The following is a 22,586-nucleotide window of genomic DNA, read 5'->3' on the forward strand; positions in this document are numbered from 1 at the left end:
GGTGGAAGTGTTGCTCAACAGCTGAAGACCTGCAAGTTGATCAGCTTTGAGTGGGTGCTCATGCTGTTCTTTGCAGTACAGTCTCAGTAAACCAAATAGGTGCAGAGAATGCTAGACCCGACCCAGAGCCACAGTGGATCAGGAAGCAGACCTGAGAACAGTGCTGCCAACAGCTCCTGCTGCCTAGCCCGAAGAGAGCCTGGTTGTAAGCCCTACTCCAGTCTCTTCCTCCCACACTGTGGCCAACACTGAACTTCCTCATTTGCTACCAGAAGGCTGCTTTCTGGGCTCACGAGATGCTGAGGCCAGCATCAGGCTGTACTTCCTCTCCTGTGTTTGCATAAACTGGCTTCCTGTCCCACCCCCAGTCCCTGAGACTCCCCAGGGCAATCTTACCTCCACAAGGGTCTGCTGCCACTGAGGTCATTAACCCTGGACAGGCTGGGTTCCTGCTCAGCTAGCACTGAGGGCCTTGCACTTGGAGCATTTTGCATCCCAGTGCCAGAGGAGAGCATGAGACTGAGGTCACCAGAGCCCTCTAAAGGGACAGTTAGATAAGGGGTCCTGAAGGGGATCCCATGGAGGTTTCCTGAGGTAGAGGCTTTGACTGGGGTGGAAACCCTGACTTGTCGCTGTCCACTTGGGCAGGTTGAAGGCTGGTTGGTTGGAACAAATCCTATTTTGGGGTAGGAAAGATTGAAAAGGCTTCTCCGCTGGCCATAGGCAGTCCTACTCAGTAGGCTGGGGCTGCAGCCAGTGGAAGCCAGGGAGATGGGGTGGGGAGAGCTCTGGGGTGTCACCCTACCTCTGCTCTTCCCTCACTTCCTGTGGTGACAAAAGCAAGGGTGCTGTGGAGCCTTTACGTGCTGGCAGTGTGCTTCCTGTACCCAGCAGCAGCCCGCCCTGGGGAGGGACTAGCACAACTTTGGTGATAAGGCTGCCACGGGCTGACCTCTGAAGGAAGCAACTGAGCAGCATAAGGCAACCCCAGGCCAGGGGTGACAGGTGCTCCACCGCCAGCTACCTGCAGCGGCAATCCCTTGCAGTCTAGGTAAGTGCAAGACCCGGGAGGACTCATTTGTCTCCTGCCCTGCTAGTCTGCTCGCAGCCACACTTTCTACCACCCCAGAGGCTTGTGTGGGCTAGAGTGCTGCCTGAGAGCTGTGGGCCAGGACTTGTTTGTTCTGTGGGATAGGTAGGCTTGGCGGATCTGTGAGGAGAGTAGGCCTGCTCTGGTGTCCAGCAGGGTGCTCTTGAAGGAGTCTTTTTTTTTGTTTTTTCCCTTGAGGCCGGGTTTCTCTGTATAACAGCTCTGACTGTCCTAAAACTCACTTGTTGAGTTCAAGGCTGGCCTTGAACTCAAAGAAATCTGCCTGCCTCTGCCTCCCGAGTGCTGGGATTAAAGATGTTTACCACCACCGCGGGACTTGAGTGAGTCTGTTGGGCCTTGGTGTTCTCACCTGAGACCTGAGTTGGCTGGAGAGTTCTAAGGAACTGTCCCTTCAGCCCAAACACCTATGACATTAGAGGGTCTCAGATTGGCTTGATTACAGAAGCTGTCTGTGTCAGTGCCCCCAGGCCTACCCACCTACCAGATCCCAGCGTCTGCTCACCTTGCCTCAGCAGAAGCAGCCACAGCCATGGCGGGCATGAAGACAGCCTCTGGGGACTATATCGACTCGTCCTGGGAGCTGCGGGTGTTTGTGGGCGAGGAGGACCCGGAGGCCCAATCTGTCACCCTCCGAGTCACGGGGGAGTCGCACATTGGTGGGGTGCTTCTGAAGATCGTGGAGGAGATCAGTGAGTCCCCGTGACCCCCATGTCCCCAGTTTGGCACACAGGCAGTCATGACCGCTATCCCTGGCACTTCTGGGCCATCCCTGCCCTGCCATTGATAACCTTGTCACAATGACTCAGGCAACAGCTTTATTGTTTGGTTCCAAAGAAGATATTTCTTAACATCCTCTCACTTCCTCCCACTCCTGCTGGTTCTGTCCAGTCTTCAAGGGACATACAGAACATGGTCCCTGTACACCTTGCCTGTGCTGAGGCCTCAGTCATGTTCCTGAGGTCTGAAGGATGCCTAGGAGGTTTCTGGAGTCTGTGGAGTCTACTCCCCTACACTTCCTCCCCAGCAAGCCACTTGGCAGGCTGGTAACAGTGGTGGAAGGCCCTGCCCCCACAGGAAGTTATGGTAGAGTAGGCTGGTGCGATATCAGTCACCCAGAGTCACCCAGAAGGCCCCATGGGGGCTTCTCATCAACCTTCTTAGTGGAGAATGAGAGCTATCACTTCCTGGGAGGATGGCAGGAAAGTCTCTGATAACCAGAGCCGGAAAGCATCCCACCATGAGCTCCTGATAGCTCCTGAGCCAGAAGGCATTGCACTGTGAGCTTGGGTCCTAGGCCTCTGGGGTAGGGAGAGGGATGGGAGGCAGGTTTTCTAGACCCAACCAGTCCCTGTGTGCAGTCCAAGACAGGGACCAGAGTGACTGGGTCGGACAAGCCGCAGCACAGCCAAGTAACAGGGCTAAGGCAGGGAAGGGAACTGCCAGAGGCAGGGCCCAAAGAGCCTGTGAAAGCAGAAGTTGGGGAGCAGAGGGGTGGTCCTTCAGAAACCAGATGTCAGAGTTGGAGACTTGACCTGGGCCAAGGCAGAATAGAAGGGCTTGAGAAGGTGGTGGGTCCCAGGGCACAGCAGGTGAGCCCCAGCCAGCTAGACCTTACCAGGAACCCCTGCTGGGCTCCTCAGGCCAAATCATGTCAGTTCCAGGACCTCAGTCCCCAGCAATAGGAGCATTATCCCCACCCCTCCCACTGCCAGTCCGTGGTGAGACCAACCTTCCTAAATGCTGGTGCCAGATGGTGAGAGCTTCCTTGGACCTGACACCAGGAAGGGCGGTGATTTCAGAGAGGTCTCTAGAATGGGGAAGACCTAGAACTGATGCCAGGGACTCAAGGAAGCTCTGAGTTAAGGCCTCGGAATAGTAAAGACACCTGGTTTGGGACAAAACAGGAAGCCCAGGTGGTGCCCTGACAGCCCGGGAAGGCCCTTTGGCCTCCTGAGGAACTAGGTACTTGCCTTGGAAACAGGGCATGGCCATGTTAAGGTGGCCCCACATTAAGGGGCACCTTTGCAGGGCCCCTTGTCAGCAGGGAGACAGATTGCAGCCGGGGAGACCCAAGCAGGCCATGCATTCGTCTGTGGGGTCGGGGGTGGGGGATTTACGAGGGCTCAAGAGGCCGGACGGGGAGGGCAGAAAAGGTGGGTTTAGAAGTGAAACTGACATTAACTCAGGATTGGACTAGAAGTAAAAAGCATGGTGCTGAAGTGTTGGGTGTTGGCAAGAGTCCTTGGTGGTTGGATGACCTGGGAAGGAAGGGCTCCTCTGTCCAGCCACAGCAGGCTTCAGCTTAACCCTTGGAAGGCTGGGGCTAGTCTCCCTGCACTCAGCATTCCAGCACTGGCTATGGAGCCAGGTGATCAGGAGTCTGGGATGAAGGAAGCAATGAAAATGCCCCTTAGAATAGAGGCCATGCCATGCAGATCCCAGCAGAAGCTAGGAAGCAGTTGAAGTCATAGAACAGGAGAGATACCCAACTCCCAGGAGAGGGTATGACTGAAGAGAGGGAGAGGTTCCAGGCTAAACCCCGGGAAAAGACAGGTGAGCAGTAGGTGGGGAGAGCCTCCTGAAGAGTACAAAGCCACAGCAAAGGCTGCTGGGTATGGAGGCAGTCCCAGCCCTAGTGAGTGAATCGACAGCCTACATAAGCAAAACCCTGCTTCAAGTTTAAATGCAAAAGGCCAACGGGAGAGGAAGTGGGGGCAGAGCGAGGGCCTCAGGATGGGGGCTCAGAGTCCTGAGGAGCTGGGCGGAGAAGCTTCCCCAGTGTTTGGCAGCACTGGTGACAGTGGGGAGACAGGTCAGGAGCTGGCAGGAGTCCAGGATGGGGACAGGGATCAAAACCCAGTGGGAGGACCAGAGAGAGAGGCCTAGCGTCTTAGCAGGTAGAGCGCTTGCCCAGCAGGCACAAAGCCCTGGGTGTGACCCTCAGCGCTGCATCAACAAGGCATATACCTTCAATCCTAGCATTTGGCCATTGAAGGCAGGAGGGTGAGTGGACCAGGGTTGGCCTCAGCTATGCAGTTGAAAACCCTGTCTGGAAACCCCCAAATAACAACATACCGGGTCTCAGCAAAACCCAGGAGGCTGTGTGCTCAGCAGCTTTTGCCCCATTTATTTCTGTATTCACACTTCTTGGGGGGGAGGAGGATAAGGCATCCTCCTGTGTCATCCATTGTTGTCACCCCAATTCCTGGTCAGATGACAAGTGACATTCACATTTCCAAATGAGCACTTCTCTTTAAGTGTCAAAATTGCACAACACTTTGTAATGTCGCAGCCATTGGTCAGCAGCCATGAGTCAGGATGATTGTTACATCTTAACTAGAGAACTGAAGCTGGAGAGGTGAAACACGGTGAGCAAGGTCGCACAGCTAGTGATGGAGATTATCAACAGCCCTAAAGGGCCCACAGCTAGTGATGGAGATTATCAACAGCCCTGAAGGGCCCACAGCTAGTGATGGAGATTATCAACAGCCCTGAAGACCTGCAGATGTTGCCGGTGGTGGGTGTGGTGGTGCACGCCCTTAATCCCAGCACTCAGGAGGCAGAGGCATGCAGATCTCTAAGTCAGCCTGGTCTACAGAGTGAGTTCCAAGACAGTCAAGGCTACACAGAGAAACCCTGTCTCAAAAAAACAAAAGAAAAAACAGCAACAACAAAAAAATAGAAAAGGCATTGAACCAAGCATCCCAGAATACACATGGGCTGTAAGGAGTCAACTCAATAAAGTATGAGGTGAGGTCATTGAGATTGAGGCACCCATATTCCTGGTTGGGGGGCTCCCCTTGGAAGTGATGTAACAACTGAACCCAGAAGGGCCAGCAGGAGTCAGCCATCAACCGTTCCACTATCACTTTGGAGCCAACCCAATCTGGCAATCTGGCTCACCTGTGGCATCAGTGCTGGGCAAAGAAGGCGGCGGCTGGGCAGGGCCTTCGAAGGCCAATGGGTACCCCTGGGTCCTCACAGATCGCAAGCAGGACTGGTCTGACCACGCCATCTGGTGGGAGCAGAAAAGACAGTGGCTGCTACAGACACACTGGACACTGGACAAGTATGGGATCCTGGCAGATGCCCGCCTCTTCTTTGGGCCACAGCACCGACCTGTCATCCTGCGACTACCTAACCGTCGTGTGCTGCGTCTGCGTGCCAGCTTCTCCAAGCCCCTCTTCCAGGCTGTGGCTGCCATCTGCCGCCTCCTCAGTGAGTAGCTGTGGCCTCTTCCCCTTCCCGGGCCAAGCCACATAAGCTTGTTCTTGCCATAGCCTCTCCGCAGCCTATCAAAGGGCGTGACTTCCCGGGGTGTCTGTGTGGAAAGGCAGGGAGGTGACCCAGCAGACCCTTGGTGCTGAGGCCTTACTCCCTTCAGGTATCAGGCACCCTGAGGAGCTGTCCCTGCTTCGAGCTCCAGAAAAGAAGGAGAAGAAGAAGAAGGAGAAGGAGCCTGAGGAAGAGGTGCATGACCTGACCAAGGTTGTCCTAGCTGGGGGTGAGTGAGCATGGCCAGCCCGGGCTGGGGCCAGGACAGAGGCTGGCCTGGGAGGCCAGAACTGGGGCCGGGCCTGATTGACTCCCACGACACTGCAGGTGTGGCACCTACCTTATTCCGAGGCATGCCAGCACACTTCTCGGACAGTCCCCAGACTGAGGCTTGTTACCACATGCTGAGCCGGCCACAGCCGCCACCTGATCCCCTCTTGCTCCAGCGCCTGCCGAGGCCCAGCTCCCTGTCTGACAAGACCCAGCTCCACAGCAGGTGCGTGACCCACAGCCAGGCCACCCTGCCCAGGGCCTAGCTCACCTACCCTCTGCTTCCTGCTTTCAGGCCCTTCCTCTCTCTGTGCTCTGACTCTGCCTCTGTCATACCCAGGTGGCTGGATTCATCACGGTGCCTCATGCAGCAAGGTGTCAAGGCCGGGGACGTGCTTTGGTTGCGGTTTAAGTACTACAGCTTCTTCGACCTGGATCCCAAGGTGAGCTGCGTCCTGGAATAAGAGGGTCCAGCTCTGGGAAGTCAGCCACTGTAGGGGTCAGTTTGTACCTCTGTGTGCCGATCCAGTGCACTGCAGGGCCTCCAATGATAAGGCAGATGGAGACAAGTCTCAATGCTGGTTTCTTTAGGACCTGCCTGCTGGGGGGGGGGGCGGGGGTCATGGCAGAGACCCATGTAGACAGTGGTGGGTTCTGGGGAATGTGGGTCTCTAGTGGGGAGGTTCTGAGCTGGGCACAGGGAGGCCACTTGGACCAGCAGGGCCTGGGAGGTGGGGTAGGAGCTTTGCAGGGTGGCCTCAGTGTGCCCCATTCTTAGCCCTCCAATGCCTGATTTCTCCTCTGCAACAATGTCGTCTAACCCTCTGTCTCCACAAACTGCCCAGGGCCCCACAGGCTCCTCTTCCTACCTGTGGCCCTTCATTAAAAACATACAAATGGAGCCGGGCGGTGGTGGCGCACGCCTTTAATCCCAGCACTCGGGAGGCAGAGGCAGGCGGATCTCTGTGAGTTCGAGGCCAGCCTGGGCTACCAAGTGAGTTCCAGGAAAAGGCGCAAAGCTACACAGAGAAACCCTGTCTCGAAAAACCAAAAAAAAAAAAAAAAAAAAAAAAAAAAAAAAAAAAAAAAACATACAAATGGTGGTCTATAGAGCACTTGGTTTCAAGCTGTGGCAGAGTCCCTCAACATTCTCTTCTGAGCCAAACTGCCCTGGTGCCTTCTACCCACTACACACAGAAGGACACCTGCTGCCCTCCGTGCAGCCGGTCCCATGGTTCCATCCTACCTACATACTTTGTTTTTTGGTTTCTTGAGACAGGGTTTCTCCGTGTAGTTTTGGTGACTGTCCTGGATCTCACTGTAGACTAGGCTGGCCTCGAACTCACAGAGATCCACCTGGCTCTGCCTCCCCAGTGCTGGGATTAAAGGCGTGCACCGCCCGGCTTCTTTTTTTAAAAATAAGGATTAGACTTAGTTCCCCCCCCCCCAATGCTAGACAAACGCTCAACTACTGAGTGCTCCCCCAGGCCCTCCCGGACTAGTTTAATGCTATTTTGTGTATGGGTGTTTTCTCTGCCTGGATGTCTGTACAGTGTGTGTGCCTGGCATCAATAGAGACCAGAAGAGGGTGTCAGATCCCCTGGAACTGGAGCTACAGAGAGTTGTGAGCCACCCTGTGGGTGCTGGAAACTGAACCTGGGTGCTCTGGAAGAGCAGTCAGTAATCTTAACCACTGAGCTGTCTCTCCAGCCCTGAACTTTTATTATTTATTTATTTTTAATTCGAGGTAGGGTCTTGCGAAGTTATCTAAGTTGTGGAACCTGGCCTTGAATCTGTAGCCCAGGCAGGCCTTGAATTTTCAGTCTTCCTGCCTCAGCACCTCCGGTGACCAGGATCACGGGTCTGCATCTTACTTGCTCACTATGGCATGGACATAGCCAACGCCTCTTCCTCTGGAATCATCTTTCTCTCACAGCTTCCCATGAGCTAAGGGGGTGTGTCTCTCCTTGTAGCTGTACCCAGGCTCTGTGGCTTCTATTTCTTCTCTTCCTCAGCTGCCCCATGTGTGCACCTGAGGTCAGAGGTCATCCATGTGTGCCCCTGAGGTCAGAGGTCATTGTCAGGTGTCTTCTGTCGCTGTCTCTCACAGAACCTGGAACTCACTGATTCAGCTAGCCTGGCTAGCTAGCAAAGCCCAAGGTTCTGCCTGTCTCTGCCTGAGTGGGGGATTAGAGGCTGTTTCCATGGGTGCTGGGGATACGAACTCGGGTCCTTTGCTTGCACAACTAGTCTACAACTGAGCCATCTCCTCCCAGCCCCTTCTTTTTGAAACCATATTTACCTATTTTGTGTGTGTGTGTGTGTGTGTGTGTGTGTGTGTGTGTGTGAAAGAGAGAGAGAGAGAGAGACAGAGAGAGACAGAGACAGAGAGAGTGTGTGTGTTCCTGTGTGCCACAGTGTATGTGTGGAGATCGGGAGGTCAGAGGACAACTTGCAGAAGTTGGTTCTCTCCTTCCACCGTGTGAATCCCAGGGTTCAAACTCAGGTGGTCAGGTTTGGCAGCAAGTGCCTTCACCCACTGAGATATCTTGCTGCTCTTTTTAAAAAACTGAATTTTAGCCAGACAGTGGTGGCACACGCCTTTAATCCCAGCACTCAGGAAGCAGAGGCAGGTGGATCTTTGTGAGTTCGAGGCCAGGCCTGGTTGAGGTCGAGTTCCAGGACAGCCAAGGCTACACAGAGAAACCCTGTCTCAAAAAGTAAAACACAAAACAAAAACAAATTGCATTTTATTAACTCATTTATATGACTAGTAAATCTTTACAGAGTACACTGTAGTAATTCAGTACATGTAATAAAATGCATAAATTCAAACCAGGGGACTAGGTGTCCTAAGTAGTTAAGATTTATTTTTACTTTATGTCTTGCTGTTTTGCCTGCATATGTGCCTGTCACCATGTATGTGCTTGGCGCACACAGAGTCCAGAGACAGGCACTGGAACTGGAGTTAGAGATGGTTGTGAGCTGCATGTGGGTCTCGCCAGCCCCACGTGTCTTAGATTGTTTTACGCAGTCGTTACTCTGCTACTGGGAAGAACAGAAATAGTTCCTTCTCTCTGGGTTTTGGTTTCTGCTTTCTTTAGAAAGGAATATATTTTTAAATTTTTTATTATTTACATATTTTAAATTTACTTATTTGTGTGTGTTTGTGTGCACAAAAGCGCGCATGTGCATGAGGGCTAGTGTGCACACGCCCGATACAAGCATGCGGAAGTCACCAGACAACCTCTGGGAGTCAGTTCTCACCTTCCACCTTGCTGAAGCCAGGTCTCCTGCTGTTTCTGTTTACAGCTGGAGACTGTGGACTCCAGGCTTGCTGGTCCTCAGGCTTCCAGGCCGTTCTCTTGTCTAGTCTTCCATCTGCCTATAGGACATTACAGAATGGGTCACCACAGACAGCTTTTCCACGTGGGCTCTGGGTATCCGACCTGGGGCACCAGGCTTGTGTGGCTACACTTTTAACCAGTAAGCCATTTCCTAAACCCATATTTATGTGTCACTTTGGCTGGGAAGTAGTGATGGCGCACGCCTTTAATCCCAGCACTTGGGAGGCAGAGACAAGCAGATCTCTGTGAGTTTGAGACCAGCCTGGTTTACAGAGTGAGTTCAAGTTACACAGAGAAACCCTGTCTCAAAAAACCCGAAAAAAGAAAAGAGTGTCACTTTGTAGCTTGGGGGCGACTCTGCTGTCTGAGTGCTCAGACTAGGGTTATTGTAAAATAGTTCTTCGTTTCTCTTGGTTTTGTCCCTAAGCTGAGGCAAAATACCCTGACAAAAGCTACTCAGAAAAGGAGCAGTTTAGGGGCTGGAGAGATGGCTCAGTGGTTACGAGCACTGACTGTCCTTCCAGAGGTCCTGAGTTCAATTCCCAGCAACCACATAATGGGTCACAACCATCTGTAAAGAGATCTGGCGCAGTTCACAGCTCAAGTACAGTGCATCCAGACAGGGGAGTCAAGGCAGGCTGGAAGCAGCTGGTCACATGACACCCACGGGAAGAGGAGAGCCTGCCTGCTGATGCTCAATTCCCTTTCTCTATTTATAAAATCTAGGCTCTCTGGGCGGTGGCTCACTCCTTTAAAACCAGCACTTGGGAGGCAGAGCCAGGTGGATCTCTGTGAGTTTGAGGACAGCCTGGTCTACAGAGCGAGTTCCAGGACAGGCTCCAAAGCTACACAGAGAAACCCTGTCTCGAAAAGCCAAAAAAAAAAAATAGGCTCTCCTGCCCAGGGCGTGGCTCCCTACCCTGACATGAGTGGGTCTCCGCACATCACTGAACATAAAATAATCCCTACACACATGCCCAGAGGTGCTTCTAGGACAGTCAGTTTGACAACACTGACCTGTCACAGTATTAGACAATCTTGTTTCCAGGCCTGAGGATGTAGCCCAGAGGCGGAGTACCTGTCTAGCCTGTGCAAGACCCTGGGGTAATCCACAGTCTTGCAAACAGATAAAATGTAAAAATCCTTACTTGGGGATGGAGATGAGGTCCTGGGAAACCAGCCGGACCCCTCCTAGTCCACTATTAACCTCAGTAAGGCCCAGCTACAGCTGCAATCCCCAGTGCAGACTAGTCTCACCCCAGCTTCCTCCCACCCTCCTGGGGGCGCTGTCTGCTGTCTGCTCTTTCTACGCCTTCCCACCTCTGCTAGCCTCCAGCTCCATCTACTACTGCCTCGAAGTGACTTGGATGCTCCTGATTCTCCCTCACACCTGCCCTGCTGGGAGAGCAGGCCGGCTGGCTCTGTGCAGTTTGCCCACCCCACCTCACCCCACCTCACCCCGCCCCCACCCCGCCCCCGCCCCCGGCACTGGACTACAGTTACTCCATTCCCACACTTCTTGGCACTGGCAGCAAGACCATTCTCTACCCTACTCTATTCTCCAGGAAAGGTAGATTTGGACAATGTAGGTTTGGGGTCTATTTTTGGTTTTTCCAAGACAGGGTTTCTCTGCAGCTTTGGAGCCTGTCCTACAGCTCACACTGTAGACCAGGCTAGCCTCGAACTCATAGAAATCTGCTTGTCTCTGCCTCCTGAGTGCTGGGTGGGATTAAAGGCGTGCACCACCACTCCGTGGCAAACAATGTAGGTTTTTATTTAATGTTTACTTTCTTTTTTATTTGTTTGTTTTATTTGTATTTCACATACATTGATGTTTTGCCTGCGTGTATGTTTATGTGGGGGATGTTGGGTCACCTGGAGAGTCTCACTTTGTTACTCAGGCTAGTCTTGAACTTAGGCCAAAGCCAAGTGTCCTGGCTGGGACTTCTGTGTGTGCTCCTGAGCCCAGAGCCCTGTTCTGTGACCTAGCGGTTTGTACACAGCTGTAGGCTGTCAGAAGATGAAGACTTTGCTCTCCTGCCTCCCCCATCTCCCCTCCCACACAGCACACACATTTCCGTGAGTCCTACTAATCTACTGGTGTTTATGGTGTTTGGTGAAAACAACGTAGCCATGACTCCAAACAGTAACACATAAACAGTGATCTTAGCTGAACCCAGAATAGCTGTGTTCATATTTCCTTTCATGGTCAGGTCTTTGGAGCTGATAGGTGACATATATGGTGTCATGGGTTGAACCCAGGGCCCGCAGGGCTGGGCTCCTCCACCCCTGAGCTCTACCTACCCAAAGTTGACTGTCCATCATGATAAGAGGGGCTGCAAAGGACTGCCTGGGCATTCCGCACACACTGTGACTTGTACAGGGCCACTTAACCCAGCCCCTCCACACAGTACCCAACACAGTACTACCACTTTCAGAGCAGGTGAGTAAAACCAGGCCTGGTGGTGTAATCCCAGGAACTTGGGAGGCTGAAGCAGGAAGGTGGACAGTTCAGGCCTACCCTCACTGCATGGTGAATTCGAGGTCAGCTTGGGCAACACACACACACACACACACACACACACACACACACACACATACACACACACACACACACGTAGGCAGAAGTTTCCCATCCTGACTGCCTAGTCCCAAATAACCACTCTGAGGCTTATATTAATTGTAAATGCTCAGTCAATAGCTCAGGCTTGCTATTACCTAACTCTTATATTGAAATTAACCCATATTTCTTGTCTATGTTTTGCCATGTGGCTCAAGGCTTGTTACCTCATTTTTCTTTCTTTTTTTTATTTTTTGTTTTTTGTTTGTTTTTTTCAAGACAGGGTTTCTTCTCTGTTTAGCTTTGGAGCCTGTCCTGAAACTTGCTCTGTAGACCAGGCTGGCCTTGAACTCACAGAGATCCACCTGCCTCTGCCTTCTGAGTGCTGGGAATAAAGGCATACACCACCACCAAAGGGGTTACCTCGTTTTCTATACGTCCTGCTTCCTTGGCATCTGGCTGGCTGGCGTCTCCTCTGACTCCACCCTTCCTCATCCCATCATTCTCAGTTTGGCTTTCCCGCCTAACTTTATCCTGTTCAGCTATTGGCCAGTCAGCTTGTTTATTAAACCAATCATAGTGACATATATTCACACAGTGTACAGAAGGATTGTTCCACAGTGCACACACACACATATCTTAGTAGGGTCAAACTATTTTTTTCAATATTCGGGGAAATGGGGGCTGAAGAGGCATCAAGAAGGCTAGGTTGAGAGTTCCAGGTCCTGGCCTGTAAGAGCTCCCTTGCTTAATTATGTCCCCTGTGCTTAAATCTACCTCTAGGTAACTAGTATTTCCTACCCAGTGCACAGATACACATTCTCTCTCTCTCTCTCTCTCTCTCTCTCTCTCTCTCTCTCTCTCTCTCTCTCTCTCTCGTGTGTGTGTGTGTGTGTGTGTGTGTGTGTGTGTGTGTGTGTAAGACAGAGAGAGAGAGAGAGAGAGAGGGGGGGTCTCACTTTGTTAGTTCTAGCTAGTCTGTAACTTATATAGACTACACTAACTTTGAACTCACAGAAATCCTCCTGCCTCTGCCTCCTGAGTTTGAGTGCTAGGATTAAAGGAGTATAGCACCACGTGGTATGACAAGCATTTAATCCCAGCACTTGGGAGGCAGAGACAGGAGGATCTCTGTGAGTTCCAGGCCAGCCTGGTCTACACAGTGAGTTCCAGGCCAGCCAGGGCTATGTAGAGAGAACTTGTCTCAAAAATAACAACAAAAAGATATGGTTTCACTTTGTATTTGTATTCTGGGCTGTTCTAGAATTTACTATGTAAAGCTCAGACTTGTCTGAAACTTGTGATAATCCTCTTGCCTCAACCTCCCAAATTGTGAGATTACAGGGATGAGCCGCCACACCCAACTAGATCTAATCCCCCACCACAATAGTATCAGTCTTTGGTTGGTTGAATCAGGATTTGGAGCCCACAGATCTGAGGCTGAATGTGCATTTTGGGACACTGGGTGCACAGATTTCAGAGGCGGAAGAGGTGGGACTCGAGCATGTAGGGTCACCTCGAGTAGGACCTCCCCATTAGCAGTAAGTGACAGTTACAGCGGCTCCAACCTCCGCAGCACTTGGCACTTGCTACTTAACATAATGAGACCACTATGCCAGAAGACTGTCCCCAGCATCACTGAGATGTAACTTACATGCTCAAGCACCGCCTGTCCTGAGCAGTTTATTTTTGGTCATTGTGTGTGGTTGTACAACCACTGCCACACCCAGTTTTTCATTTATTTAATTGTTTATTTGCATGTATATCTGTGTGAGGATGTCCGAAGCCCTAGAACTGGAGTTATAGACAGGTGTGAGCTGCCATGTGGGTGCTGGGAATTGAACCCGGGTCCTCTGGAAGAGCAGCCAGTGCTTTTAACCACTGAGCCATCTCTCCAGCCCCACACCATATCCAGTTTTAAAACATTGTTAGCCAGGCGGTGGTGGCACACACCTTTAATCCCAGCACTCGGGAGGTAGAGCCAGGCAGATCTTTGTGAGTTTGAGGCCAGCCTGGTCTATAGAGTGAGATCCAGGACAGGCACCAAAACTACACAGAGAAACCCTGTCTTGAAAAACCAAAAAAAAAAAAAAAAAAAAAAACAAAAAACTGAAAAACAAAGAAAGAAACCATTGTTGCTGTTCCAGAAAATTCTCTAGTGCCCATTTTTAGTTTTTTGCCCCCAACACTCACCCCAAACAACCAGCAGGCCAACTTTTCCTGTGTCCTTGTCCCACCTTCCCCAGTGACTAGTAGATCTAGCTGGCCTTTAGCTGCTCGCTGCTTGGATAGCCTCTCCAGTGCCAATTCTGCTCATGTTTTTGGCAGTTCCTGTACTGAGCTGTATCTGTACTGAGTATCTGTCCGAGGGATAGCTCCTGAATCGACTTCTCCACTCTAGGCTTTGCCTTTGATTCTTTCTCTCAGTGGTTTGATTAACCATTCTGTTCTGCCATTGTATCTTTGTCACTTGTGTGACAGTCTTATGCTCCCCAGGTTGACCTCAGTCACAGGCAGTCTTGAACTCCTGACCCTCCTGCTTCCCTCCAAAGTGCTGGATTGTGAGCAATCACCACTACGCTCAGTCTCATGTAGCACTGCGGATCGAACCCGGTGCTTTGCTCATTCGAGGCTGCCCCTCCTCTCTTTGCCTTCTTGATGCCCTTGCTCTCAGCCCTGTGGGAGCCCATGGTGTCTGGGAGGCCCTCCCTGCTCCTTGACCCTAGACTTCTTTCACTCATTCTTCCCTTCAGTGGTCCATTGTCACCCTGCAGGCCTCTGCCCTGCAGGTCACTTCCTCAGGGAAGCCTTCCTGGAGTGCTTGCCTGTGGCCTGTACTCCCCTGAGAGATGAGTTGAAGGAGCTACCCCAGGGGAAGCTGTCTGTCTTTCTTTCTTTCTTCCTTCCTTCCTTCCTTCCTTCCTTTTTCTTTTTTCTTTCTTTTTTCTTTTTTTTTGGTTTGGTTTTTCGAGACAGGGTTTCTCTGTGTAGCTTTGCACCTTTCCTGGAACTCACTCTGTAGACCAGGCTGGCCTCGAACTCACAGAGATCCGCCTGGCTCTGCCTCCCGAGTGCTGGGATTAAAGGCGTGCGCCACCACCGCCCGGCTAGCTGTCTTTTTTCTATTCTGGGAGCTCTTCATTCAGGGGCTGTCTTCCTCCTCTCTTACCTACCCTCAGCAGGAAGCTGGCCTGTGGCCTGTGGCCTGTGGCCTGTGGCCTGTGGCACGGTAGAGCAGAAGTGTATGAAGAAAGCTGCACTGTCTGCCTAGGCAGGGGGCAGGCCAGCAGGGTAGAGATGGGGTCTGCTGCTCATGTTGGGCCGAGCCTGAGAATCCACGACAGGCGCCTTCTGACTAGCTCCCCTGACCCCCTGCTGCTCCAGACAGACCCAGTACGACTTACCCAGCTGTATGAGCAAGCCCGCTGGGACTTGCTGACAGAGGAAATCGACTGCACCGAGGAGGAGATGATGGTGTTCGCTGCCTTGCAGGTGCCTGGGGCTCTGGGGGTGCTGGGGTACAAGGTCAAAAGGCCTTCCAGAACAGAGTCCATCTCCAAAGAAGTCCAGAGTGGGGGCTGTGTGGGGCAGATGGACCTCAGACTCAGCTCTAACTGACTATGTGTCCCCTAGTATCACATCAACAAATTGTCCCTGAGTGGGGATGTGGGTGAGCCAGCCTCTGGGGACCTGGGGTTGGATGACCTGGATGCAGCCCTGAACAACCTGGAGGTGAAGCTGAAGGGGTCGGCACCCTCAGACATGCTGGTGAGGAAGAAGGACTTGGGCCTGGGAATGAATGGGGTTGGAGTCAGGGCCAGGCAGGGCACCCAAGGTTCCCTCTACTTCTCTCTTCCTCCAGGATAGTCTCACCACCATCCCAGAACTCAAGGACCACCTCCGAATCTTCAGGTTAGGCGTAGGGCCTGCTTGGAGGGGCGGGGGGGGGGGGGGGGGGGGGGGGGGGGGGGAGGCAGGGAGGCCGTGGTTCACAAGCTTCCTACCCTCCAGGCCCCGGAAGTTGACCCTGAAGGGCTACCGCCAGCACTGGGTGGTATTCAAGGACACCACACTGTCCTACTACAAAAGTCAGGATGAAGCACCAGGGGACCCTATCCAGCAGCTGACCCTCAAGGGTGAGGGAGCGCCAGTAGTGACTGCTCTCAGCCTGTTGCTGCCCTGAGGCAGCGGCGGGTGGGTGGGTGGGCAGAGTTCCATACAGGGACCTCTTCGCCACCTCCTTCTTGCAGGCTGCGAGGTGGTCCCTGATGTCAATGTCTCTGGCCAGAAGTTCTGCATCAAGCTCCTGGTGCCCTCACCAGAGGGCATGAGTGAGATCTACCTGCGCTGCCAGGATGTGAGCTGGCTGGGCCGAAGGGGCAACGGGAGTGGCCGGGCCCCGGGGGCAGGGTTGGAACGGCATTCAGGGTGAGAGTGAACGTGGCCAGGTCTCACTCACCACGCTCTCCGTCCTTGCTCCAGGACCAGCAGTACGCACAGTGGATGGCTGCCTGCCGCCTGGCCTCCAAGGGTCGAACGATGGCGGACAGCAGCTATGCCAGCGAGGTGCAGGCCATTCTGGCCTTCCTTAGCCTGCAGCGGGCAGGTGGTGGCAGCGGAAGCTCAGGGAACCACATCCAGGGCCCTGAAGCCTCTGCTGAGGGCCTTAACCCCTATGGCCTTGTGGCTCCCCGTTTCCAGCGAAAGTTCAAGGCCAAGCAGGTGCCAGAGGAAGTGTGGGGGTGGGAACCACCACGGTGTTTAGCTAGCCACCCTTGAAGACCCCTGGACCTCCAACCCTTTTCCTTAGAAAACCCTGTGCTCACTTCCTCCTTCGGCCCTGTCCCAGACGCCTCTCTGGAAGGGCTCCAGGTCTATTCTAGGGCCTGATTCAGCCACATGTGCACCTTGGTACCACAATGGCTGCCTTCCCCTCAGTGTCCTGTGCCCCCAGCAGGGCAGGCGGGTGGGGTGGGGGTGGCAGGGATCTTAGGGACTTTAGATAAGGGGAGGCCCTAAGAGGCCCTTACCAATATGGAACCACAGCTTACCCCGCGGATCCTGGAAGCTCACCAGAATGTGGCCCAGCTCTCGCTGGTCGAAGCCCAGCTGCGTTTCATCCAGGCCTGGCAGTCCTTGCCTGACTTTGGCATCTCCTATGTGATGGTCAGGTATGATGCCAGCCCTGCAAAGCCCTGTCTCTGCCCTCACTTGCTGCCAGCTGCTGTATGTGCACATCCCAGATGGGTCCCAGGCACACAACCCAGTGCCTCTCCTCCTGGGTTCTCTGTGGGTACCGCTCCCTGGGGGTTCTGTGTGTTCCCCAGTGAGACAGAGCTCACCTCACGCCAGGCAAACGGAAGACCCAGTGCTTTTCCCAGCTCTGTCATAGATGCTCCCCTCTCTGGGCCTTGGCCAGCTGTCCCTGTGTTATAGGGAGGACCCTGAGAACTCAGTTCCCAAGTCTGCAGAGAAATGAATGACATGTGGTTGATGATGATACATACAACATCATTACTTAGAGGCGTGAACTATTTGCCTAACGTTGGCAAATGCTGTTAGGATGGCCCACCTTGTATGCATTTGTTGATGTAGGGTAACTCAAGTGTTGTTCCTCAGGGGCTGCCCATCTTGTTTTTATTTTTTACTTTCTTTCTTTTTTTTTTTTTTTTTTTTGAGAGGGGGTTAATTTTTCAAGACAAGGTTTCTCTGTGTAGTCCTGGAACTCGCTCTGTAAACCAGGCTGGCCTTGAACTCAGAGATCCACTTTCCTCTGCTCCCTGAGTATTTTACATTTCTTTAGGGGGAAGGAGGGTTCGAGACAGGGTTTCTTTCTTTTTTTTTTTCCTTTTTAATTTTTGTTCATTGGTGTTTTGCCATGTACTGTGTGAGGGTGTCCATTCTCTGGAACTTAGAATTACAGACAGTTGTGAACTGCCATGTGGGTGCTGGGATTTGAACCTGGATCCTCTGGAAGAGCAGTCAGTGCTCTTAACCTCTGAGCCATCTCTCCAGCCCCAAGTATTTTACATTTTTTAAGATTTATTTTGCCGGCCAGTGGTGGTGCACACCTTTAATCCCAGCACTCAGGAGGCAGAGGCAGGTGGATCTCTGTGAGTTCCAGGCCAGCCTGGTCTCCAGAGCCAGTTCCAGGACATCCAGGGCTACACAGAGAAACCCTGCCTCAAAAAACTGAAAAAGAAAAAAGATTTAGTTTTTCATGTATGAGTTTTTTGCCTGCATATGTACATATATACTGCATATAGTGCCCAGTGCCCACAGAGGCCAGAAGAGGCACCAGATCCCCTGGAACTGGAGTTAAGAGCCCCCGTTGAGGGTACTGGGAACCAAACCTGGGTCTTCTGTAAGCACTGTAAGTGTTCATAACAGCTGAGCCATCTCTCTAGCCCCTCTATCTTACATTTTCAACTTATTTATTTTGTGCATGTGCACATGTGGAGACCAGAGAACAATTTACAGGAACCTGGTTCTCTCCTTCCGCCACGTGGGTCCTGGGGATAAACTCCGGCCGTCAGACTTGAGGGTGGCTGAACCCTCTTGCTGGTCCTATCTTAATGTTTTTATTTTAAATCTCTGTGTGTGTGTGTGTGTGTGTGTGTGTGTGTGTGTGTGCGCATGCTGTGGCAGTTATGTGGGAGTCAGAAGATAGCCTCTAGGTCAATCTTTACCTTCCACCTTGAGACAAGAGTTCTTACTCATCACTGTGTGTTCCAGGTTAGCTGGCTGCAGACTGTCCAGAGATTCTCCCGTCTCTGCCTCCCAACTTGCCATAGGCACATTGCAGACGTATTAGATTTACAAGGGTTCTGTGTTCTCACACGTGTGGCAAGAGCTTTTTGCACTGAGCAATCTCTCCCAGCCTGTCTATCTTGTCCCAGGGACCACGAGCATGCACTACAGTCCTGGGGAATCAACCTCAGGTCTTCATGCTTGCAAGGCAGGTACTCTATCGAATGAAGCATCTTCTCAGTCCCCGCCACCCGCCCCTTGGTTTTTGAGACAGAGTTTCATTCACCATGTATCAAGTCTGATGTGAATTCCCGTCTCAGCCCCTTCGCTGGGATGACAGACATGCTGCACCATGCCTGGCTAGCATCAGTCCATGAATAATCCCATTTTTCAGAGTGGGAGCTTAAGGCTAGGAGAAACTGATTGGCTGCCTCAGGCTGAACAGCCGCAGAGCTGCAGAGCTGGGGCAGGTGAGGCTGTGCTCTACTCTGAGGGCTCTGGAGCAGTGTCCACACAGGGTAGGCTCCAGGGCCACACATGGTGTAGCTCTCACTCATATTTCCCCCGCTGGGAATTAGGTTCAAGGGCAGCAGGAAAGATGAGATCCTGGGCATTGCCAACAACCGACTGATCCGCATTGACCTGGCCGTGGGCGATGTGGTCAAGACCTGGCGCTTCAGCAACATGCGTCAGTGGAACGTCAACTGGGACATACGACAGGTGGGTCCCGAGGGAGGGCAGGGACAGGGACAGGTGGCCAGCTCAGACCCAACCAGGGCAAGGCAGAAGCTCCTGCTTGTTGCCTGAGCCCACTGGACCTGTGACCACCCGCCTGCAGGTGGCCATTGAATTTGATGAGCACATCAATGTGGCCTTCAGCTGTGTGTCTGCCAGCTGCCGCATCGTACATGAGTACATCGGGGGCTACATTTTCCTGTCCACTCGAGAGCGGGCTCGTGGGGAGGAGCTCGACGAGGATCTGTTCCTGCAGCTTACAGGTGGCCACGAGGCCTTCTGAGGGCAGCCAGGCTGCCCTTGCTCCACTCACCACCTCCAGGGACCCTCGCAAGCCCACATCTACCTGAACTCACTGCTCCACCACTCCCAGCATGCACCAGGCTGGGCACTTTCACCTGCTGTCACAGGCAGGCCAGGGCCCTGGCTGGGATAGACACTGCCACCACCCAGCCTGGGGATGGTAGGCCCGAGCCACACACAGCCCCTCCTCTTGCCCTCTTGGCAGCTCACATCCCTGGCCTATATGTAGTCCCTGAGCACATGAGCAATGCCAGATATGGATAAGGAACAAAGAATCTTGCTTTCAAACTGGACTTTCTTCCTGTGACAGTTTTCAGAGTTGTTGGGTTTTTTTTTAAAATAAATACATATTTTATTGTTGGATCTTTCTTCCTCCTCTGGGGCTGTGCCTGGCGCCACTCTGATACTCTGCCTCTTTATCACCAGCCAAGGAGAGAGGCTTTCCTGAGGTAGAGACAAGAGTTGCTAAGAGAAAGGCATGTCTAAGTCAGCCTGCAGTGGGGAACTTTCAAAGAGCTTGAGGCAGAAGGGCACAAGCTTCAGGACACAGGGTAGGTGGTGGTGGGTTCTCACGGGTGGGTCGTAGCTGCAGGGCCTCCTTGAAGTACTTGGGAAGCAGGAAGCCTTCAGCATTCCCTGGAGTCAGGATCACCCCGTTGGCAGAGCGGAAGAAGGAGATTCCATCTGCTCAGAGAGCTAGAGATGTGACTGGTGTCCCTCTCTGACAGATCTGGGGGAGTCCCTGGAGGGTCCATACTTACCTGCCAGAGCTAGGGGTCCATCGATGAACACCACCACGTCACAATTTGGACGCATGCCTGCAGGGACAACTAGACTAGGGCCAGGGGTACCTGGGCAGAATGGGGCTCTATGGTGGGATGGGGAGGTACTGCTCCACGCAAGTCTGTGTGGGGATCTCACACAAACGAAGCTGTGACCCTTGGTGGGGGACCTGGGAGGACAGAATAGGTCAAGGTGATACTGACCACTGATGACACCAGGGTCTCCAGGCAATCCTGAGGCCAAGTGGATGTGCGCCCTTCCTTGGCGTGACAAGCCCTTCAGTAGAATAGATGGCCAATGTTTCCAGAATGTACCATGGACTAGCATCAAAGGCAGGGCTTGTGGTGTCTCCAGGGGCGTCAGCTCCAGCTCAGGTACCTGGGAATAAGTGTGTGAATGGGCAGCAGTGAGACCGCCTTCCTGAACTGGGGTCCCCCACCTGGCTCTCCCTCCCACATGCCCCTTGGTACCCACTTGTAGGGAGTGGCCCTGATTGGCCCTGATGAGAGGACCAGTGCTGGGCTCGCCTGGCTGCAGGGCAAACCGCTGCTTTCCATTGTTTTCCACCACGTGCTGCACATCCTCAATGGTGAAGCTGTGGAACTGGGGCAGCTGCAGGAGAGCTTGCAGGGGTACAAAGCCATCTGCAGGCAGCCAGGCGGGGGTGTGCTCAGAAGCCAGACTATGCTTAACAGGGGAGCCACAGGCAGCTGGAACAAAGGCTAGGCCTGGGAGGTCACATGAGCTTTCTTTGTGTGATCTTCAGGAAGGTTTCTCTTTTGGGGCCTCATTTTGTTTTTTTTTTCTATGCTGGGGTGGAATGCAGAGCCTTGCACCTGCTAGGCAAGAACTCTGCTAAGGAAATACACTTCTATCCCAAGCCTCATTTTTCTTTTCTTTTTTGGTGTTTTGAGACAAGACAGCTTTGGAGCCTGTCCTGGAACTCGTTCTGTAGACCAAGCTGGTCTCAAACTCACAGAGATTCTCCTGGCTCTGCCTCCTGAGTGCTGGAACTAAAGGCGTGCGCCACCACTGCCCAGCAAGCCTCGTTTTTCTTAACTTACAGAGGAAGGTGACCAGCTTCATGGTGGGCTGGGCATACTGGTACATGCCTATAAGCCTGGCACTTGGGACGTACCAACGGAAGAATCAAAAGTTCAAGGTGTTTTGAGGCTAGCCTAGGTTACATGACACCTTGTCTCAATATGAAAGGGGGGTGGCTTTAGAGATGGTGTATCAGTCAAGAGCACTCACTGGCTGTTCTTCCTTCCAAAGGACCTGAGGTCTGATTCCCAACCATCTGAACTCATTCCCAGGTCCAATGCCCTCTTCTGCAAGCACCAGGTATACATGTGATACAGACATACACACACACACACACGTGCAGGCAAAACACTCATACACATAAAAAAAAATTAAAACAAAAACCAAAACAAAATAGCGTATCTGCTTCAGGCAGAGTAACATAGTAAGCACTAAGTAGTTGGTCCAGAGTGGACACCCAGTAAGCATCAGGTGTCTCAGTATGCCCCGTGCCATCCTTGGGAAGTGTTTATAGGACTGGCTGAAAGAGACATCATGAGGCCCAGCCTAGACAGGGGCTTCTCTTCCAGAGGACATGAAAGGGGTTCTGGGCCTTGATTTTCCTGTACATTCGGAGAGTGTGCCTATTCTCTGTTCCTACTGGGGCAGTGTTAAGAGTTGAGGAGACAGGGTTCCAGCTGCTCTCTGGGCTCCTACTTTTCCTGCTAGCTTCCACCATGCTCACTTACCAGCTTGCATGGGAAGTCCCAGCTTCAGAGCTCCATGGCGTAGGACATAGGACAGGGCCTTAGACAGCTGCACATCTCGGTCCTGAAAGAGTCCAGTGATGATGGCCTGTGTTTCAGTAGCTAGCCCTGAGCCCTGAGTCCTACTGCAAAGGTAGCCCAGAAGAGCTCCAGTGGTCTCTGGGACCATTGGTCCTGCAGTCTTCCCACCAAGAAACCAAGGCTCAGGTCTCCTCCCCTGTCCTGCCACTGTGGGGGTGAGGATGGAAAGGTGCACACCTGTTCCCGGGGTCTATGGGCCTGTCTACGTTCCTGCCTCCTTCCACCAGGGGCGTTCATGGCCAAGACCTGTAGGGATCAGGGACGTGTGGCCATTCTGCCCATAAAGTCACAAAGGCTCAGGATGGGAGAACCGCACTGCTCATCCCACCCGGGAACCTCTGGTCCACACAAGGAAATTTGAGGCCCAGCTGGCGAAACTTGCCCAGGGTCACACTGGCAGCCACGAGGCCCGAGGGATCCGGATCAGACCCCGCTTTCCGGAATCGGATCACGGATCTGCTGCTCGGATCTCGGGACTGGTGTGCGAAGAGACGCCAAGGTGAGCCAGGCCTGCGCGAATCAGAAGCTCTCCACCGCGGAAGGCAAATCGCAGACCCGGACAAGGACTGGCCAATGGGAAG

The 22,586-nt window shown here is 52.8% G+C and overlaps 2 protein-coding genes and 1 long non-coding RNA gene across 10 annotated transcripts; 1 reads left to right on the forward strand and 2 right to left on the reverse strand.

Moving 5' to 3' along the window:
• Window positions 1–367: 367 nt before the first annotated feature.
• On the forward strand, window positions 368–19,714 carry Fermt3 (FERM domain containing kindlin 3). Of its 3 annotated transcripts, none has more exons than XM_052713750.1 (15): window positions 368–1,051; window positions 1,570–1,800; window positions 5,096–5,329; window positions 5,496–5,615; window positions 5,714–5,882; window positions 5,997–6,099; window positions 14,948–15,055; window positions 15,197–15,331; window positions 15,426–15,475; window positions 15,575–15,699; window positions 15,814–15,920; window positions 16,046–16,285; window positions 16,610–16,734; window positions 18,892–19,033; window positions 19,152–19,714. In XM_052713750.1, the coding sequence occupies exons 2-15, from the start codon at window positions 1,641–1,643 to the stop codon at window positions 19,329–19,331; spliced, it is 1,998 nt and encodes a 665-aa protein (XP_052569710.1). In that variant the 5' UTR covers window positions 368–1,051; window positions 1,570–1,640; the 3' UTR covers window positions 19,332–19,714. The 3 variants fall into 3 exon arrangements, with proteins under 3 accessions (XP_052569710.1, XP_052569712.1, XP_052569711.1); XM_052713752.1 differs by having other exon boundaries at window positions 1,624–1,800; XM_052713751.1 differs by having other exon boundaries at window positions 1,627–1,800.
• LOC128095076 (uncharacterized) lies at window positions 3,289–5,344 on the reverse strand. Its single transcript, XR_008213142.1, has 3 exons — window positions 5,231–5,344; window positions 5,015–5,126; window positions 3,289–4,747 (listed from the first exon to the last, which is right to left on the reverse strand). It is a non-coding gene; the product is annotated as an uncharacterized LOC128095076 (long non-coding RNA).
• On the reverse strand, window positions 19,627–22,547 carry Trpt1 (tRNA phosphotransferase 1). Of its 6 annotated transcripts, none has more exons than XM_052713760.1 (7): window positions 22,388–22,543; window positions 22,183–22,251; window positions 21,907–21,988; window positions 20,609–20,778; window positions 20,113–20,512; window positions 19,925–20,035; window positions 19,627–19,795 (listed from the first exon to the last, which is right to left on the reverse strand). In XM_052713760.1, exons 2-7 carry the CDS (start codon window positions 22,240–22,242, stop codon window positions 19,704–19,706), a joined length of 915 nt encoding a protein of 304 aa, XP_052569720.1. In that variant the 5' UTR covers window positions 22,243–22,251; window positions 22,388–22,543; the 3' UTR covers window positions 19,627–19,703. The 6 variants fall into 6 exon arrangements, with proteins under 6 accessions (XP_052569720.1, XP_052569723.1, XP_052569721.1 ...); XM_052713763.1 differs by having other exon boundaries at window positions 20,113–20,169; window positions 20,338–20,512; window positions 22,183–22,536; XM_052713761.1 differs by having other exon boundaries at window positions 20,609–20,757; window positions 22,183–22,547.
• Window positions 22,548–22,586: the final 39 nt, after the last annotated feature.

This window comes from Peromyscus californicus, unplaced genomic scaffold (assembly GCF_007827085.1).
Source record: "Peromyscus californicus insignis strain IS unplaced genomic scaffold, ASM782708v3 Scaffold_4__1_contigs__length_199733344, whole genome shotgun sequence".
Lineage (NCBI taxonomy): Eukaryota > Metazoa > Chordata > Mammalia > Rodentia > Cricetidae > Peromyscus > Peromyscus californicus.

Bases quoted from the DNA above. Each gene is read 5' to 3' on its own strand.
- Fermt3 (XM_052713750.1), top strand. From the start codon at position 1,641: ATGGCGGGCATGAAGACAGCCTCTGGGGACTATATCGACTCGTCCTGG. The intron at 5,616-5,713 runs GTGAGTGAGCAT...ACGACACTGCAG, and splicing joins CAAGGTTGTCCTAGCTGGGG to GTGTGGCACCTACCTTATTC. The intron at 15,700-15,813 runs GTGAGGGAGCGC...TCCTTCTTGCAG, and splicing joins CCAGCAGCTGACCCTCAAGG to GCTGCGAGGTGGTCCCTGAT.
- Trpt1 (XM_052713760.1), bottom strand. From the start codon at position 22,242: ATGAACGCCCCTGGTGGAAGGAGGCAGGAACGTAGACAGGCCCATAGA. The intron at 21,989-22,182 runs GTGTGCACCTTT...GGACTCTTTCAG, and splicing joins CCCATAGACCCCGGGAACAG to GACCGAGATGTGCAGCTGTC. The intron at 20,036-20,112 runs GTAAGTATGGAC...CTCTCTGAGCAG, and splicing joins TGGACCCCTAGCTCTGGCAG to ATGGAATCTCCTTCTTCCGC.